Source organism: Fringilla coelebs, assembly GCF_963513975.1.
Source record: "Fringilla coelebs genome assembly, chromosome: 7".
In the NCBI taxonomy this organism is placed as follows: Eukaryota; Metazoa; Chordata; class Aves; order Passeriformes; family Fringillidae; genus Fringilla; species Fringilla coelebs.
The window spans coordinates 14,355,917-14,374,776 of record NC_140035.1 but is presented as its reverse complement, the minus strand read 5'-3'; the positions used below and the strand labels follow the sequence as shown (position 1 = coordinate 14,374,776).

General features: G+C 48.7%; 1 protein-coding gene across 1 annotated transcript in view; it reads left to right on the top strand.

Annotated features, from left to right (window-relative positions):
• Positions 1-18,860, top strand: part of MARCHF4 (membrane associated ring-CH-type finger 4) — a gene marked incomplete at both ends in the record, with an annotated part of 93,628 nt that overhangs the window by 57,432 nt on the left and 17,336 nt on the right. The window contains 2 exons of the mRNA XM_084208891.1: positions 8,285-8,440; positions 17,292-17,484. Coding sequence (XP_084065017.1) covers positions 8,285-8,440; positions 17,292-17,484 — 349 coding nt within the window. The remainder of the gene's footprint in view (positions 1-8,284; positions 8,441-17,291; positions 17,485-18,860) is intronic.

The following is an 18,860-nucleotide window of genomic DNA, read 5'->3' as shown; positions in this document are numbered from 1 at the left end:
TTAGAAAGATTTTATTTGGGTGAGGCTTTCTCTAGTGAATAAGCTCTTTGTACTCCCCCCCCCCCCACAAAAAATAAAGAAAACTTCTGTAATTGGTTGTAGATTTATTACAAGAAGGCATAACTTAAGGGTACTTGATTTGTGCTGAAGAGTTGTTTGACTTCATGGTGTCGCATCAGATTTATCCCAGCATCTCATCCTAGGAAGCAAAATTGAGTTCCCTCTTGTATCTCACACAGAATAAATCTAAGTATTGTCTGAAATACTTTAAATTTAATTAAAAAGAGCCAGAGTGAAACAACTGTGGATTTCTTTTGTCAGAAGTAACTCGAGTATTCTGCCTCCTTGGGGTCTACAGTAAATCTCCAGAAGCTTAAAGCCCTCAGTGCCTTGGGTGAAAGCCCAGGAGCTACCGGTCATGGCATTTCTTCTCTGGGATGCTGAAATGGCTCCACTCTGTATTCAGGATGAGTCTGGGGCTGACCTCAGTGCAACACCCAAGTGCTCAGGGGTGTTCAGGTATCTTGATTTCACATGTGCAATACTGTGACTTCCATGCACCGAAGGCTCTTCACTTAATCGGTGCTATTATCACACCTGATGAGGCACAGCAGGTGGTATTTGACACACTTGCCTTTTGATTCCTTGCAACCAAGCAACATTTAGTAAGAATTACTTAAATCAGCTAATCAAAAACGTGTTCAATGACATTAGGATGAAGTGGGCTGTAGAACACATAAGTAATTTTTCTTGTGAATATCCTTCTGTAGAGAGAAAAGCAAATAAATACCATATCCTGTAACCTCTCTGCTCCTTGGGCTATTAATTATTAATTTCTGATTCCTTATTCTGTATTTCAGGTAAGGTTCAACTTTGTGCTAGTGGAACAATTTTTCAGGATCAGTTTCAGCTACTTTGTCATGGGTTTGCTGGTGGCAGCACGACATGGCAGGAGTGCTTGCAGGTCCCTGTGTTTGCTGAGGAGCTGATTTGCTCTGAGGACTGCCTTGTTCTGATTTGCTCTCATTTGCTTATTGGCTCTGAGGAAAACTGATGGGTCAGGATTCCTGTTCAGCAAATCTCCTCTGAGAAGGGCCTGTCTGTTGGCAAGACCTGCACGCAGAGATGGAGTTCAGCATCTTTCCTCTCAGTTAAGGGGACCCTTAGGGACTGTCCTTCCCTCTCACTTCCCCTGCAGTGGTTGACTCAAATGAGAACCAATCTCCAGCATCCCTTTCTGTGCTGTCTCCCTTCCCTGGCCAAGTGGGACTTCAATTGAATGGCTCTCTGCCCTTCACCTTTCAGTGGCCTGAAACCAGGTGTTAAAGTACTCCATAGCTCATTGCACATAAAATGCCCTGTGATTCTCTGTTTCTCATAAAAATGCAATTTTTTTCTGCTGCTTTGAAGGAAATTGGTGTTAAGCCATGAGACATCCAGCCCTTCCTGAACCAACTCCCTTTGGTCTTTACCAGTGGTGGCAAAGAAACTCCCAGAGCTGTTGGATAGTACCAGGCTGTGGGCAAGCACATGACCAAGTTGCTGTCAGATAAATACTGAAACAGCCCTAGCCTAGATAAAGTCCTTTTTTCCTTTTTTATAGTGAAAAGGGATTGGGTCATGTCCAAATATTTGATATTAAACTCTGCAACTTGCCTGTTTTCTCTTCTGTTACCAAGGCAAATGCGCCCCAGCTCCCTGACAGATCACATTAAGCTCAGAGGAGCTGTGTTCAATCACCTTGCTCTGGAAATCAGTGAAGGAGCAAGGGCAGAGCCACCACTCCAGACTGCTCCCAGGATGAGTCACCACAGCAAAGGCTCCTGGCTGAGTGAGCCAGAGCCGCCTCTCCAATGCGCTGGGCTTTCTGCACCCAGGACTTCTCAAGCCTCTTCCTTCTTTCTTTTCTTCATGAGATTTTATTCCTTGTCTTCATTTCTCTCTCCCACCCTCCTGCCCTGCAGAACTCTTTAAGGTTTTAGCAATTAAGGGTGGAAGAGAAGGCATCCTCTTCCCTGCTCCTGGGCAGAGCTGAGAGATGATCTGTGTGCAGAGGAAACCCATTGCTGCTCCTGCCTGGCTGAGTCTGTGGCACCATTGCTGACCCTCTGGGAAGGTGGAGTGCAGAGGTGGCAGAGTAGGAGCAGAGCAATTTGGTAAAGAGGGCATCCAGTGCAGTGGTGCAGCTCAGGGCCCTCTTGGGACTTTCCTATTCTCTGCTGAACAGCCTCAAGAAAGGACCTGTCAGATGCCTCTCCCCCACATCCCTGCACTGTTGTTGGGCATGGGTACAGGGATTTGACCCACTGTCTGCCTCCAGCACAGCTGAGACTCTTGAGTCATCTGCTTCAACCAAAAAAAACATGTTTTGACTTAAAACATAGGCAAGCTTTGTTCCTACCCTGATGAGCAGCCAGATGAGGTGGTAGTCCCTCAGTTCTGCAGTGAAAGAAGAGTCCCTCGGGGAATGGCAACGCTCAGAAAATGGAAAGTTTCCCTTCCCACTTCTCCATCCCACTCCCACATTCTGAGCTGACACCTCTGTCATTGTCTGTCTCAGCAGTGGTGACAGGCACAAAACACTGCACACAGAGAAAATTTAAAATTTCCCTGGTCCACGGTGAAGCCAGAGGCTGTGGGCATCAGCTGCTCAGCTGGGAACTCATGCCTCTTGTGATAGTGGTGGGATGAGTTTTCCAGCAGAAGGAAGATGCAAAGCAGGTCCCACCCTGCCCTCCTCACAGCTGTGGCTGCAGCCTTTTGTGTTTTCATCAGAGAGGTGCAGAAAAAGCCTGAGCAGTGTGGCAGCCTCAGCACTCCTCACAGGTGCCACAGCAGCAGCCTCTGTGGGTGGAAAGGCAATTTGTGTTGTTTTTGGAGCACTGGGAGCTCTGCAGACATGATGGCTTTTCAGACAAGACTCGCTGGAACAAATGTGGGGTTTCAGCTCAGGACCTTGTGAGACACATCCCACACTCCCAGACATCACCAAAATACTCCTGGTGGTCCCAGAGGGCTGTGTGATGGTTTTGCTGGCTGCACTAAAGCTGAGATCCCTGTCTGCTCACAACCAGCCTGTAGGCAGAGATGCCTGAGGCACACAGAACAGCTAATACCCATTGAAAATTGCAGAAAACCATGATAAAGCAGAGAGCTGTGCTCCTTCTACGCCCATCTCAGAGCCCTCAGCCTGACATGCCCAGCTGTGGCTGCTCCTTCCTACTGCCAAGAGATGGAGGAATCCTGGAGAGGAGCCCACACCTCTGCCACAGCTGAGCCCTGCAGGGCCATGGTCCTGACCCAGGGAACTGCCAGGCCAAGAGCACACACCAGAGGCTTCAGCCAGGCAGTCACAGACTTAATAAAATTACAGCTAGGCAACAGAAACAATTGTCCAGAGCTGGATTTTTCTCCTGTATGGGACTGCATTTTTCTCTTACTGTTGGGATGGGGGAACTCATAGCACCTCAGGGCACACAGATCTTGCCTGCCATGGGCAGTGCTGTCTCTGAATGGAACAGGGATATCGGGTTTTGAGGGGGAGCTGTGGGGTGAGCCAATTCTGGTCACAGAGATGGCAGTCTGTATGATTTCTTTTTGTAATCACTTGCGTGGATGCTCCTATAGGATCTCCAGATTTTAGGGAAGTTCCCAGTTAGGGTATTCCCCCACCTGGGTCAAGAAAAGCCTCTCAGCAGATTTCTTCCAAGATGGAGATTGAGATCAGCACCCAGCTCTGCTGAGGTGCTTGGGGAAATGCCATCTCACCAGAGCTCCATACATAACCATGTCCTGTGCTGTCCTGACACCACAGGAGAACTAACTCCATTCCTCTCTGGGTCCACACTCTGTGTCAATTTGCCCCAGTGCTGGAGAATTTCATGCAATATAATACATATGTATACACATATAGGTACCTGCTCCATGTCCCTTGTTGCCTGTTGCTGGCTGACACAGGGCTTGCATGCATGGGGAAGCATTTGAGATGCTGGTAATAACATGTTTAGTTCAAAAGGATAGAAGGGCAACTCTTGTAAGTGTGTGAAGACAGAGTGGTCATTAGTACATGGTTATTGAAGTTTACCAGCTGTGTAACAATGGGCTTCTCTTTGCCATTTTACTTAATTTGTCTGTAATTATGTTCCTAAAATAGAAATCATTTGGCATTTATTTGCTGTAATAAAACTTCCCATTGCATTTAAACTCGATGTGAAGATTTAAGTATATTTAGGAGACACAGCTGAAGACCTGAAATTAAATGACCCTGGCTTCCTTCTGCAAACAAGACATAAATGCTAGCAGTCAGATGCACACATGCAGATCTGTGAGGAGCAGAGCAGCTGCATGTACACCCCCAAAGAGAGGTGGCAGCCCTTGTGACGGTACAACTCCCCCAGTGTCTTCTCATTGACCTGCTCTGGCCCAGAGCACTGCTCCTCTCACCGATGCTTTTGCTACTTTGCAACCTGAGCAGGAAAAATGCACAGGTGAAGAAAAAACTGCAGGTCTTAAGATCATCATCAGCTCTCTTGGTTTTCTGTACAGCTTGCACTGGCTTTCAAAATGCTTGCTTCAGTGGTTGTGGTGGTAGGATGTTGTGCCAACCCAGGTGACCAACCACATCCTGGCCCAGTGACACCATCATCCCCAGCCCTGCCCTGTTTAAAGGAGACTGGCTGGGCAAATTTGCTGTACTTAATTTGCAGTTAAAAGAACAGGCCTGGGAAACACATCCCCTGTCTGCCTGCTGGTGGGCGAGCAGCTGCAGCTGCGGATGGGCTCCCAGCACTGATAAATGACAGATAAAAGCCAGGCAAAACTCTGCCACCACCACTCAACAGGGGTGACGCTGCTCCTGACGTGGTTATTTTCTCCCTGGATATACCGAGCACCGCAAACATGCACTGGCAATAATTTTTTTCCCCATTCTTTCTCAGCACTCCTGCTAGTAGGCTTTAAATAGCAGGGGCCAGATAATCATTAACCACTTTGACAGATTGCAGTGGGGACAGATTGGGAATTCAGACAGAAAGGACAGAGCTGGAGCAGAGCTGCACTACTGGTGCATCTCCAGCAGTATTGCCCTCCTCAGGGTAAAGCCAGTTCAGCCTGGCCTCGCCCTTGCTGCTCCTTGAGACAAGCTTCCATCATATTGAGAAATAGGGAAGAATATTATATGTATAATTGATCAGTATATTGCTCTTTCCAGAAGTAGGGAAGAGCGTTTCATGGGTATGTTTGAAATGGTTGTGGCTGAGCCAGAGCACCTTTCCCTTTTTGTTAAACTCTGGCTTTTTTCCTAATTTAGACTTGGAAAAAAAAAAAAGGAAAAAAAAGTGCCCTGACTCCAAAGCGCACTTCAGTGTTTCAGGAGAACAAGATGGTAGTGAGAAAACTGAGGAGGAAGCTTGCAGTTGGGGAGCATTTCTCCACTAGTTACTGACAAAGGAAAAATGCTGCTTAGACTCATCCCAGTGATGGGATATGACTCTGCAATGGGAAGTTGCAAAAATAAATGTTGTGAAGAAGGGAAATAGACCCTTCAAAGGGTTTTTGGAGAGCAGTCCCCAAAGGGATTTGGTGGGAATTCTGCTGTTTGAGCACTGGAGAATATGTTGTGCAGACCTGTCTTCTACAAACCTGCAAAAATGGGTGTTAGGGATTTAATTTCCATCTCTAATTGTTGTGATTTTTGTCTCACTTTGGGTTTGCTTTTGTGTTTCTGTAGCTTTTGGCAGCAGAGGACTCTGTACAGCAAAACCTTCCTGTGTATCACAGCCAATGGTCTGTTTCTGAGTTCTCTGTACAGCCAGCAATGAGACTCCTTCTCCTTTGCTGTACAAAGGATTTAGTCCTTTAATATGCCCCTGGTGTTTGTTTTTCTGCTGGTGCAGGAGTGCATGTGCACGTGTGTGCATGTGGCAGTGTTTTACAAATGCCTGCTGTGGATAGAATTGGGCTTCACAGTATGCAAAAATAGCTGTGTGCCACATACAAGGATGTAATATTTCAGACAGCTGGAGAAAATGTGATAAATTGAGTTTTTGCTAGATTTGCTAAAATCAACTTACTGGGGGATTCATCTCCACAGCTGAATCCTGAGGTTGTAGGAGCTGGCAGGACTGTGTGTTTGAGCATCACAGTTAGGGAGGGAGACTGGGTCCCCATGGTGCTGTAGGACATCTGTGAACATCTCTTGGCTCTGAAGAGAGAAGCTCAGATTTCAGAGACTCATTTATTACAGAGCCAACACGAGTCCAGGCTGTAGCTGCAGCTTTCCCCTCTGCCTTTGCCTGGAGGTTGTTGCTCTTAGTTCCTGCTCCATTCCGCTCCATTCCTGATCTCTCACCATCGATGCCTCCAGCTGCTCGTTAGACAAAGCCCAGGTCCTGCACTCACCATTTTGAGCCCTGCAAGAGACCCTGGTGTGCAGTGAGGTGGAAAGGCAGGGATGCTGCAGATCCGGGAGGATTCTGCGTGACCTCCTTGCCGCTGGGGCTGCACTTGTGTTCTGAGGGGCAAAGCTGTTGACAAAATAAGGCACCAGGGACTGAGATGAGAAGGGCAGACCAGAGGCACAGGGCAGTGGTCCTTGTACTAGGCTGGCTCTTGGTGTGGAAGCGGTTTGGTGAGCAGGGAGTTTGCATCCTGTCTGGCAGTACCTGCTCTTCTGGGGTCCTAATCATTCTGGTGATGTCCCACCCCAGTCTCAGGCAAGGGCACAAACATGCACAGCCAAACCTGAGCCCCCTCAAACTGGACCTCACATGGGGAGTTTGAGTGCCAAATGTCAGTGCTCATTCCCATGTGCACCTTTCTCCCATCTAATCCTTCCCTACTTCCCTTCTTCTGCTTTGTCATGTCACCCTTTGCCAGGTGGAAAAGGTTCATGGAGCCTACAACTCTCCTTGATTCCCCATCCCTTTGTATCCCCTCCAATATGTAATGAAAACCAGTAACAAGTAGAGCCAAGACTGTGTTTGTAATATAAACAGTTATTTACAGTTTTGCTAAAATTTCATAAAAGATGACATATTTGGGTGACCTAGCTGAAACAAATGAAACGATTAACATGTTTGCATTAGGTTTTGTAAAAAGAAGTATCACTCTTGCCCAGTGTGGTCCTCAGTTCCTCAGGACCTGAGTCCTGATGTAGTGACAGTTTCCCACCAGGGTTAGCAAGAGCAGGATGTGGTTTATAACCCGAGGCAGTTGGAATGGATGTCTTTTACCATATCCAGCAGTGTCCAGTGCCAGGGTCTGTTATCCTGGTGCTCCGTCAGGCTAGTGATGATGATCGGGGCTGTAAGAGCAAGTATCTTCTCCCCAGTGCTGACAGTATGATCCAACCTTCCCTGTCCCATAGATAATCTTATTCTGCCTTTAAAAGATTTTTCATCTTGGACCACAGCTAAAGAGACTACTGGAATCTATACTATGGCTTTTAAACACTAAACAGTGAGGAGTAAAATGTAATGGCTTCCTCCTAACCTAAATAAGCGATGGCAAAAAACTGTAAAGGGCTCCTGAGCTTGTGTGCACAGAGGAATTTAGTCTCATGGTTAACAGGATAATAGCAGATAGATCAGAATAATACGGGGTGTTCATGGATACCCTGTTAAAAGCTGCACCAGAAACAAGGGAATGAGCTAGGAGGTTCAGTGTTTCAGCCACCACTCATAACTGTCTGGGTCACAGGCCAGAACACAATTTGTTCTCCATCTCGCTTGCTTCTAGGGTGCAAATAGCCAGCCCTGTAGTTCACCAGTGTGACTGTCTGGGATGGTAGATGGTTTGGGAGAGAAATTTGAGGACATTTTGCATGCCTGGGCTTGAGGAAGCTCCCTGGGTCTGAGCAGGACATCAGTCTGCAGCAGAGGCTGTCTCAGAACTTATCACCACCACCAACCTCTTCACTTTCTAAAATAGGCAGCAGAGAGACAAAACCTTGAGCAATGAACCAACCGGTGGTGTCCGGTTGCCAGAGGTGTGTCCGCTGGTTGGGGTCATTGTGGGTCCTCTGGAGTGGTAAGAGCTTTGCTCATCCAGCTCTTCCTTCAGTGGTGACAAGGCATGTAAGACCCCAGTATCTGAGACCATTACATCCCCGACAGTATTGTCCAAGCATTATTAGAGGAAAAGGGCTGGAAACAGCATGATTGCCTGAGCCAAACCAGGTAAAAAAGGAAGAAAGTTCAAATGGTGGATAAGGGAGTTTCTGCCATGCCTGCCACGTGTGCTGTGGAAGGAGGGGAGCCTCGCTGATGCTGTCTGTCTGTTTCAGGGGGAGTTGCTGAGCCCGTGTCGATGCGATGGATCTGTGAAGTGCACGCACCAGCCATGTCTGATCAAATGGATTAGCGAGAGAGGCTGCTGGAGCTGTGAGCTGTGTTACTACAAGTATCACGTCATTGCCATAAGCACAAAGAACCCTCTGCAGGTAAAGGTACTAGAGACATTTCAAAGTCTATTTATTCTTGTTTCAATTTTTGTTTCTGGGAGCAAGTGGATTTTACCTGTGTGGGTTTTCCTTCCCTGTGCACAGGGATTCATATGTCTGAGACACTTACAAAGGATTGCCAAGGGCTGGTCCAAAGAGGCCCCCTGTTCTTCTCAGTGGTTCTGGGAGCATCCCTTGGGAGTCTGCTCTTTCTCTCCTTGGCAGTTCCTATATATTCACTTGCCTCCTGGTTGAAAATTCCGCAATAGTGCTATAACACCTCGCAGCTGTTCAAATGTGTTCATCCGCTGGAGACCCTAGGTGTGCCTGCCTCCGGGGCCAGGCAAGGACTGTGCCATTGTGGGATTTACTGCAACAGAGCACACAGTCTGTGACTGAGCAGTCGAGACTCCATGTGTTTATAGTTGTGCCATTAATCCTGATCTCCTCCTGCTGAGACTCTGCTGTGTTGGCGTGAGGGCTGGTGGAGGCAGATGGAGGGTTCTTAGCGCTCTCCTCTCTGATATCACCCCCTTTTTCACTTTACTGCTCTCACACAATCATGGCATGGCACAGGAGGTGTTGACTCTGATGCTCTGGTCTCTTCAAGCCTGATTCTTGATGGACTTTTGCAGATGTGCACACAACAGGTAAAGGACATCTTGATGTGTCTGTGAAAGTCATTCAAGGACCCAGGTTTTTTCTTGTCTGAAAAGCATTGTTGTGAATTAGTCACAGTACAGACTGGTGATTTAAAATCAGGATTCAGAATGGGGAAACCTGGGTGACTATTAAAAATGGGATAAATTATCCTTAATAGCTATTGATTTATTGTGGGGGCAATGCCTGAAGATGCATTAATTACTGCGTGCCTTTGCTGAGCATCATTAGTGCCTCAGCCATAAGGAAGCACATTACATCCAGACACTTCTGCTTAATCAGCATCATCTGGACTGGAGAGACATTACAGTGGTTTAGAGACCAGGGTCATGTCTGTAGGGATTTTGGTCTGTCCAGTTCCTGGCCCTCTGTGGGTCACTCTACCAGGAGGCAAAGATGGTGCTGGTGACGGTGCCCAGTTGTACAGGGGAGTGGGGGAATGCAAACTCCTGCTCTCTCCTTCAAACTGCGATCTCTGTGTGGTTTTTTTCCAGGCCTGAGGTCACTTACCACATGGAGGAAAAAGGGGCAACCCATTAGGACTCCAGACTTAAATGAACTACTGAAATTAGGGGGACATCATGGGGAAACTTTGCTGAGGGGAAGGAAGAAGCTGCCTGCTCTCTGAGAGTCCCTACAGCTTTTGATTCAATTTTCCATGAGCCACAGGCTGGACACATCAGTAGTTTCATCCCAAGTCTCAGACCCAGAATGTTTTAATTTCTTGGCTCTAGTAACTCAGAGCAGATTGAAACGCAGGAGGGGAGATGTGGACAAAGCAGCTTTTGTTTATTTCTGGAAAGCTGCTCCATGAGTGCCCTAATGCTTCCTGCATCTCAGATTGGGGGTGCAATGCTGAGCAGCACTGAAGGTTTGTGAGTACAAATTTGTGAGCCTCTGTGTCCCCAGAACTGCCTTTAATGAATGACTTCAAAACACTCTGCACTTTCAGGTGGCTCAGGGCAATGGGTCAGTGACTTTCTTCCTGTTCCTCACTCAGCTAAAATTTGTTCGAGCTGCTCATGGACAAGCTTCCACCTCACACACACAACTTTCAGAGCCTGTGCAAAGCTTCTCTCTCTGGGCTCCCCTGTCAGAAAGTGGCCTGATCTGATGGCCTTTGCCATGAACAGTGAGTGGCAGAAAAAACTGAGTTAGAGAGCTCAGCTCCTGGAGCAAGGGTCCCACAGGACTGTGCAGATCCGGGGCTTGGAGCCTTCACATTGCTGGCTTAGACTTCACAGCACTTCTCACAGAAGCACTGGGAAATTTGGGGGATGGGAAGAAGCAACTGGAGTGAAAAACCACTTGGCCTGGAATAAATGCAGTGTGTAGAGCTACAGCTGTGTGCCTGGGTGCCCTGTCTGGTGGCAGCACAAAGGCACTGCTGGGAAGCAGATGCTACCCCGGCATTAATATGCAAAATCCTGTGGGAAGTGGCTGATACACCAGGCCAGGACTTCCTACCAGTACTAAGGGCTTGGGCCCCCTGTAACCCCTTAGTAGGAATGCCTCATTTCTCAGTGGCTCTCAGCATCTGGTAAGATACTGGGAAAAGGAGGCAAAGAAGACACAGGAGTTACTATGCCCCGACACTCCATCCCATAACAAGTCACAGCATGTGCAGGTGGGAGGAGCATCATTTCTGCTTGGTCTACACCCCATGTGTGGATAACACAGACCAACTGGACATAAAAGTATATCTCAAAGTCCCCGACCTTTCTTCTCAGGGTCTGCTGGAACTTGGGCCCAGCTTTATTCTTACAAGAAATCTCTGAATTTCTCAAGGACAGTTTTTGGAGGGCAAATGCTGTAAGAAGTCAAGGTCATCTGTTTTTTCCAGACCAATCACAATACAGGCAAGGACCACACAAGCCTCATGTCCTTGTCCTGTTTGGGTGATGCTCTGAGCCTGGCTAGATTCTAACCAGCAACATGGCCTACCTCTCTCCTGTGTCCTGGATCTGATAGACTGCTGGGAAGCCAGATCCAGGCAGCTGGCAGACCCTGGGCTCCCTGAAGCATGTCCAATTGGTCTGAGCAGAGCAGCACATGCAACACCCACATGTTCCCTGGGACCTTCATGTTTCTCTGCCCGTTTTGACATCTGCTGTACATTTTTTGGAGTGCTTAGAAGCACAGCATGGGCCAGATGTGTCTGGAGACTCATGGTGTGGGCAGAGAAGTTACAGCCGGGTTCATGCATAATTAACACAGGCTCCTTCCAGCCTCCAGGCTATTACGATGCTTCATACCAGAGAGAGACCTTTAGTTTTCTATTTTGGCAGAATTAATCTCTGTGAATTAACCCACCCCACTCCCTGCTCCCTGGATTGCAGGCATTTAAGAGCAAAGGTCTTAAAGCAGCAATAGTGCTAACCTGCTGAGACTGGGAGATTAAAGTTGTTGGACAACATAGCAGGTGTCCTGCCAAGCAGTAGTCGGGCAGCGAATGAGCAAAAATATTCCATCAGCTGTGAACAACCAGGAAATCCAGAGCTTTTGTCCGTCCATCCATCCATCCATCCATCCATCCATCCATCCATCCATCCATCCATCTATCCATCAATCCATTCTGCTCTCCAGTTTGCCAGTCACCGAGACAGGAGTCATAGGCTTGGAGACTTTAAATGCTTCCTTCCATTGTAATACTTGTGTAAAGCCCATGATTTTTAAAAACCCTGAAGGCACAGGGGTTTAGAAGCACGTGATGGTACTGCCTGCACCCTGGTGCTGATACATAGTGGAGTGGGTATCTGCCTTGATGGGCCTCTGAAGTGTATTTAATCTATACACCTCCTTTATAGTCAGTCCTGAACCGCATCTACCCTGATGCTCTGATTTTGGCAAAGAGAAAATCTGTTTGAACCAACCTTCCCAACAACTCTCTGCAGTCTGGATGAGTTCAGCTCTGATTTACAGTTGTTGTCTCCGACTCTTCCTGCACTGAGGGGTGTTTCAGCTCCAAAGATCCCCAGTTATCCAGTGCTGGGGTTGGGATCTGGTCTCTGTTCTCCTCTGGCTCCATTTTATCCATGGTGAGGATCTGTTAGGAGCTGATGAGTGCTCTTATATGGCCTCTTCATCAGGACGCTCACAACTGCAAGAACAGCTGATCTCACAGAGCTTTGAACTTCAGCCTGAGATGCTGAGCTAAAAAGCTTGAGGCAAGTTTACTGATGTCTCCTGCTTGTCCCAGCCTGCTGAATCAGTTGTGTTGAGCATGAGCTTTGCTGGTCCCTGATGAGCTTCAGCTGCAGCCTGCAAGCAATGGGTGCAGTCACTGCAAGAGAGACTTCAGGGCCTGTGTGTTGTAACAGGAATTTTCCAGGATGCCAGTGTTGTAGCCTGAGTCTTACCAGATGCTGTGACACATGGAGGAGGGGGTTTTTCATCATTGCACATTTCCATTGCATGGCCCTATTGGGCCCTCCCTCCTCCTTGCTGCTTTTCTAGTATCTGAATAAGCCACAGCATCTGTAAGTGTACAGCAGGGAAGCAATGCCGCAGCAATGGCCTAATTTTGCTTGGCGAATTTGTTAAAATAAAAAAACAAACCAAAAAACATCCTCCAGAAGATAATTGATGGCCCGGGTCTTGGGACAGCAGCAAGGGGAGAACCACACCTAAGCTGAAAATGATCCTCTCCAACCTTCTAGGAAAAGCCTCTCTTGCTTGTGACCCTGGGTCTGAGAATTAAATTGCTGACTAGCACAGCTCAGGATGTTAATGATGTGTATTAAGGGGACGTGTCAGATACAGCAATAAAAATAAACTGAACTGCCTGAGGCAGGCATGGAGGAGCTCTCAGGGGAGTGCAGGAAGGCTTTTCTAGCAAATGAGACTTCTTTGCAAGCTGCTGCAGTAAGACATAGACATCTTCTACAGGCAGCATCTGCCTTGGATATGCTTGTGCTGGTGCTTGGGAAACTTTGTAGGCTGCAAGTGCCAAAGACAGGGAAATACAGATCAGGCATTAAATACTAGAGTAATGACATTATTCATCTGTGTTACATTAGCAGGTTTTCACTTACAAATCTCTAAGCAGAAGCACTGAAGCAAACAGGGAAACAGGTTTGTGTCAAGGCCAACTTGCAGGTTATGAAACAGCTCAGGAGAGCAAGTGACATACAAAGGCAGTAGTACCAGCTTAGACCCTGACTAAAGTCATCACAAATGTCAGACCTGAGCTCCTAAGAAGCCCTTTCTGAGGCATCTGGGTTGCAGAGCTTTGTGCTTTGGGCAAAATGGGGGAACTTGGGGAAACTGGTCTGAGAGAGAGTGGTCTGCACCTGCAGACATGGGTGGTGTGCCAAAGCACTTGGCCCAGGGGGGTGGCAGAGGACAGACAGCTCCAGACAGTTTCTCCAGAATGGTTTGGAGGGTTGGAGCACTTTTCCAGTGTGGGTGGCAGACCATCACAGAGAACTGCTTGGACATGTTCTGAAGCCATTGTGAGTCTGGAGCTCACAAAGCTGATCCTGTTATCCTGTAGGAGCCTTTAAAGCTTTTTGGTACCACCAAGTCCTTAGTTCTGCCCTGTTTCGCACTGGCAGAGCATCTGTAGAGCTTTCTACCTGCCTAAAGGTCATGTCCCTGACTGACAGCCTGGGTGAGCTGAGGTGTTAAAGGTGCCCTTTAGTGCTGCTCAGTGGCTACCAGGAGCTCAAGTCATTATCAGCTGAGGGAAGAAGGGCTCAGCTTTAGGTCTCTTCCCGCAAGGTGGGATTGCTTGACACTGTGATCTTGCTAGATCTTGAACATTTGAGCTGGAGATTTGGAGGGAGGGGGCTGTGTCTGCTGCCAGGCATTCAGACAAAGAGCTTTGGGGGTTTCAGATGTGCCAGTAGAGGGACTCCAGAGTTGCTGAGCAGCTCTACTGCTGACCCAAGGATGATAGGGTCATCTGCCAAGTCCCTGGTCTGCTGGCCATAATGAGGGTGGAGAGGGCTTGGGAAAAGGGATGATTTTCTAAGGGCTGTTATGAAATCAGAAAGACACAGTGCTGTGATTGAGGTGACCTCCTAAGGCTACCAGTGCAGGGACACATCAAGCTGAGCTCCTGCAGCTGAAATTCATCAGCACATTCCACCTCTGAACAGCTCTTGGACCTTTCTGTCTGAGCACTCATGGGGGTAAGAGGCTGCATCTCTGTCTCACGCTAACATCTTCTATCTTATGCAATAAGATGTGTAGCAAAATGGAATTAAAAGATGAAAAATAATGACTCTAGTTATTAGTGGCTCAAGCTAGATCTGGGACACTAAATTGCAGTTCCCAGGGTTGCCAGAGAGAAAATACAACGTTTATTACTTCTTTTTTTTTACTGAAAAATATAAAATTCTTCTGCATGCTGGCTGTTTTCCCCAATGTTCAGCTTTGACCCATTTACCTCCTTGCCAGAGGGTAATCACACCCCAGTGCCACCTTCTGAACAGAGTCAGGACTGCTGCCGTGTGTGTCACTGTCACTTAGTGCAGATGCAGGGGGAGAGCCTCCTACCCCCTGGCACAGCTGACAGACTCCAGGCTCTACATTATCACCACAGTGAACTTCCCAGCAGCCACTGCCAGCTGAGCAGTGTCAGGCACTGTCCCTGCCAGTGTTTCAGCCTCCCTGTTCCCAGCCAAGGGGACTCTGGTGTAACTCTTCTGTTCCCTGTGCCCCATCCCCTCTGACAGTGTATTTAGTGCTACACCTAAGCCTCCCTTTCTCTGCAAAGCCATGGTGTTGGTGGCACATGGCTAGTTGTAGAAAACAGTTCCTTCTTGTCTTCCCTTCGCCTCTAATTGCTACCTTGGAAGGACCTGTTGCTACCAGAGGCCTTGCAGTATGCCAGGCAGATGGTGAGGAGCCAGTCCATTACCTCCTCAAGAGAGAGAAATGATGCAGAATGATTTGGCTGGCACAGGCGCACGCGGGTCAGCGTGCGGGGCCTGCAGTAAAGCCTTCGCACGCAGCACCAGGCTGTGCTCTCCGCACTCCCATTCCCTCCGAGTCAGCCACAGGCACTGGAGGGGGAGATGAGGTCTGGGGAAGGCTGCAGGGGTGAAACTGCAACCCCATGCACATAGCCAAGCTCCCTCCCCACCACATAAATTTAGTCCTGGAGCTCTGGGCTAATGGCATTGCTTGCAGATTTGTCCTTCATTGGCTTATGGTGCTGTTGAGAACAAAGCTGGAGAGCTGATGGGAGGATGGCAGAGCTGCTTATCCCACCCTCAGAAGCCAGATTTGTGATGAGTGCTGGGTGGCCTTTGCTCTGCCTGATGTCAGGAGAGGAGTTGCACCATTGCACCTCTCCTGTGGACTCCAGCACCTCTGCAGCATTGGGATTTCCAGGCTCTTCACTGTGGGACCTTCTCAGTGGCACAAAGGGGCCAGATGGATTTGGTGGAGGCGTGGAGCAGGTGGGGCTGTGGCAGAGTGGGAATGGGCTGTTGAGAAGATTACTGAGTGGCCCCAGTGCTAAGTGTTTGCCTTTGGCTGGGGCAGATGGCAGGAAGTAGCTGGACTGCCGTAGCTGAGCCCAGGGAAGAGACTAGGTTTAGTCCTGCTTCAGGGGGGAGCAAGCTTTCCCTCTGCTCAGTAGCTCAGTGGCCATTTCTGTGGCCAACTACCAAATAAGCTGGTACTGCCCACCTCACTGGTGCTGCACATTTTGACAATTTGAAGGCTATCTGCCCTTGCAGGATGTAAGCCAAGGAGCAAGGCTGGCAGAGGCAGAGGATTCTCCTTCAGCTGCCACCCACACACCTCAGCCTTTGGCTGGAGCTCTCGTTTGTCCCTCTCCAAATGCAGCCCTTTTCAGGGAAGTGCATTTGGTTCAGGGCTATGGTCATTGGACTGGTAGCAGTGCCATGTGTGCCTGTACCAGCACAAGTCACCTTGTGCTTCTCACTCTTCAGTCAGGGTTCAAAAGTCCTTGCAAAAAACATTGCTAACTCCTGGCTGGCCTGGGCATCGAAGAGGTATCCAGTGCTTGAACTCCCTTCTTGCACTGCAGAAGGATGGGACAAGGCTTGCTGGGTGGTCCTGCTGTCCTAGGATGTCTTTGACCAACATGCAGGGCACTGACATCTCACAAGACTGTCACTTCACAGGGAGACTGAATTTGAGCTGAATCTAGGCTAAAGATTTTCAACTCCTCTGAATCCTCTATACCTGCAGGAGGTTGAAGTCCATCTTTGTTTATCCTCCTGCCAGTCCCACTGTGATTTCAAGGGCATGTATCTCACAGCTAGAGGTGGCCTATATACTTCAATGCCAGGAGAGACTGTCCCTTCTCAGCCTGTTTACAGATTTTATTTTTGATTTGCAGAAGATGCCGTGGACCACGTCCCCAAGTCTTGTTAAAGACTCCAATTTCTGCTCTTGGTTTTATAGGACAGTTTTCTCAGCAGTGTAAATCTGAGTGGGGAGGTTTTATGCTGGATGACAGAGAGGAGTCTGGGTTTAGGATATTTATAAAGTAGCTTATACAAAGCTCTTTGACAAAGTGAATGGATTTGGAGGAGTTATTTCTATATTTTTCTTTTTCTGAGGAAGAAGCATTGACGTTTACCTTGGAACACAGCCTGAGTATGTCATCATCTAAAGGCAGGGTGTCCTGACCACAACAACTTGAGTTGTTTGTAGCACGTTCTGTGGGATGTGCATTGCCACTGTGAGATTCTACCTAGGGCTGTGATCATGTCAGATCTCACAAAGTGGCACAGAGCCAGCTCATATGAGGCCTTCAAAAGAAAGCTTGGTTCTTTGAGACACTTACTCTTTTGGTACTGGGATGCACTGGATGAGGATTTTGCCTGGCCTCTATTTGAGGGAGCGACTGGGAGCAAGTCCCTCTATTTCATGGAGTAGCTTTACGGTTTTTGATGGCCGTCGCATATCTACTGTCATGGGCATGTTATTTTTGGTGCCTTCATCCATCCTGCCTCACTCAGGTCGCTGTGCTTTCCTGGTGAGATGCAGGATTCTTTTCTTTTATGTCAAGAAACCCAAGGCCACGCACTATGGAACAACTGCCACGCTCCATCCCGGATGTGGATGGGGTAAAAGCACCCGTGCCCATAGGTGCTCTTTGAGATCTCCAAAGCCACCACAATGCTGTAAAACAGTGATGTGCTCCAAGTAACTAATCTCTTCTCTTTTGTCCTTCCTCCCTCCCTCTTGTCCCCTCCCTGTACAGTGGCAGGCCATCTCTCTGACAGTCATTGAGAAGGTTCAGATAGCAGCGGCCATCCTGGGTTCCCTCTTCCTCATCGCCAGTATCTCGTGGCTCATCTGGTCGACCTTCAGTCCTTCAGCCAAGTGGCAGCGCCAGGACCTGCTCTTCCAGATCTGCTATGGAATGTACGGCTTCATGGACATTGTCTGTATAGGTGGGTGACCGTATCTCACACCGCGCCACGGCTCGCTCACCTCTGGAGAGGAGTGGGACATGGCCTGGAGAGCCAGCCCTACAGTTTGGCCTGGATTGAGTGCCCACAGCTTTTCCTCCTCTTTGCTTTTATAGCCCATTCCTCACCGTTCTCTCAGCTCGCCTGGGCGGCCCCGGAGTGTTTCCTTGGCTGGGGTGGCAGAGGGACCTGCAAAAATGCCAGAGAGAAGCAGATGTCTCTTCAGAGCAAGAGTGGGTGGGGAGGTCTGGGGGAGGCTGGGGTGTGTAAGGCTTTAGAGAAACTCCTTTCCTCCTGGAATAGCTAATTTAGGGACTGCCCCACACTGGGCATGGTAGGGTCTCTCCACACACAGCTCCTTGGCTCTCCAGCGCAGTCTCTCTGCCAGGCAGGACTGGCTTCCCCTTCCTTGGCCCACCTTGGAGCTGCAAGTCCAAACCAGGTCATGGGCCAGCCTGGGGTTCTTGTCAGGTTGCTGGTACAGAGCAGCTCTTTGAGGATGCAGCTACCTCACACTGCACAAGCCTGGAGAGCACAGCAGCTGCTGTCAGCCTGACCCCAGTAGAGTCTCCCTGGGACCAGTACAGGTCTGCAGGATGGAGGGACATAGCTGCCAATACCTGCAGCTTCTGAAACACTCTGGTGAGCATCAGCCACCTCCAAATGTGCCCCTGAGCAGTGTCCACCCAAGCCCAGGCCACAAGATCACTTGTCAGTTCAAGGGACCCTGACAGGAAGCAAAAAAGGAACCAAAGATGTCTTCATGTCCGGGTCCTGACATCACTGTTACAAAGTTAGAAGAAGCCCTCCCAAACTCAGTGGAAAAAGGCAGTCATCTTGACTTGGTGGATATGTGTATGTGTGGATAGAGTCATTCCAGAAGGAAGAACAGCCCCTATTCCAGCCCTCAGGAGAAGCAGGACAGAGCAGCAACTGGTGGAATTTGGGTGCAGAAGTAAAAGTGTCAGGGACAGAATTCTGGACTGCACACCCTGGTGTCCAGGTTCAAATGGCTCTTGGCCTCAGCAGCCTTCCAGCACAGGACTTGGGCCTGCCAAGACCAATTCCTTCCACTGTTGTCACCACTGTGCAAGCAACGAGATGTGAGCTTGGGCTGTAGAGATCACCCTGCTCCTCCATGTGTGTGGTGGAGCTACCACATTTCCCCAGGAACAAAGTGTGTTAAAGAGGGATGGGCAGCACCCATATGTTGGCACAATTGGCACAGTAGGCTATGTTCTCTTGCTGGTGGAATTGAAAGTGGAAAAAAAATTTCCCTGTGCATGTGTGGTGTGCACATGTGTGGATTTGTTGGCAGGGGACAGAAGTGGAGAGCTCTGAGCTGGGCAGACATAAGT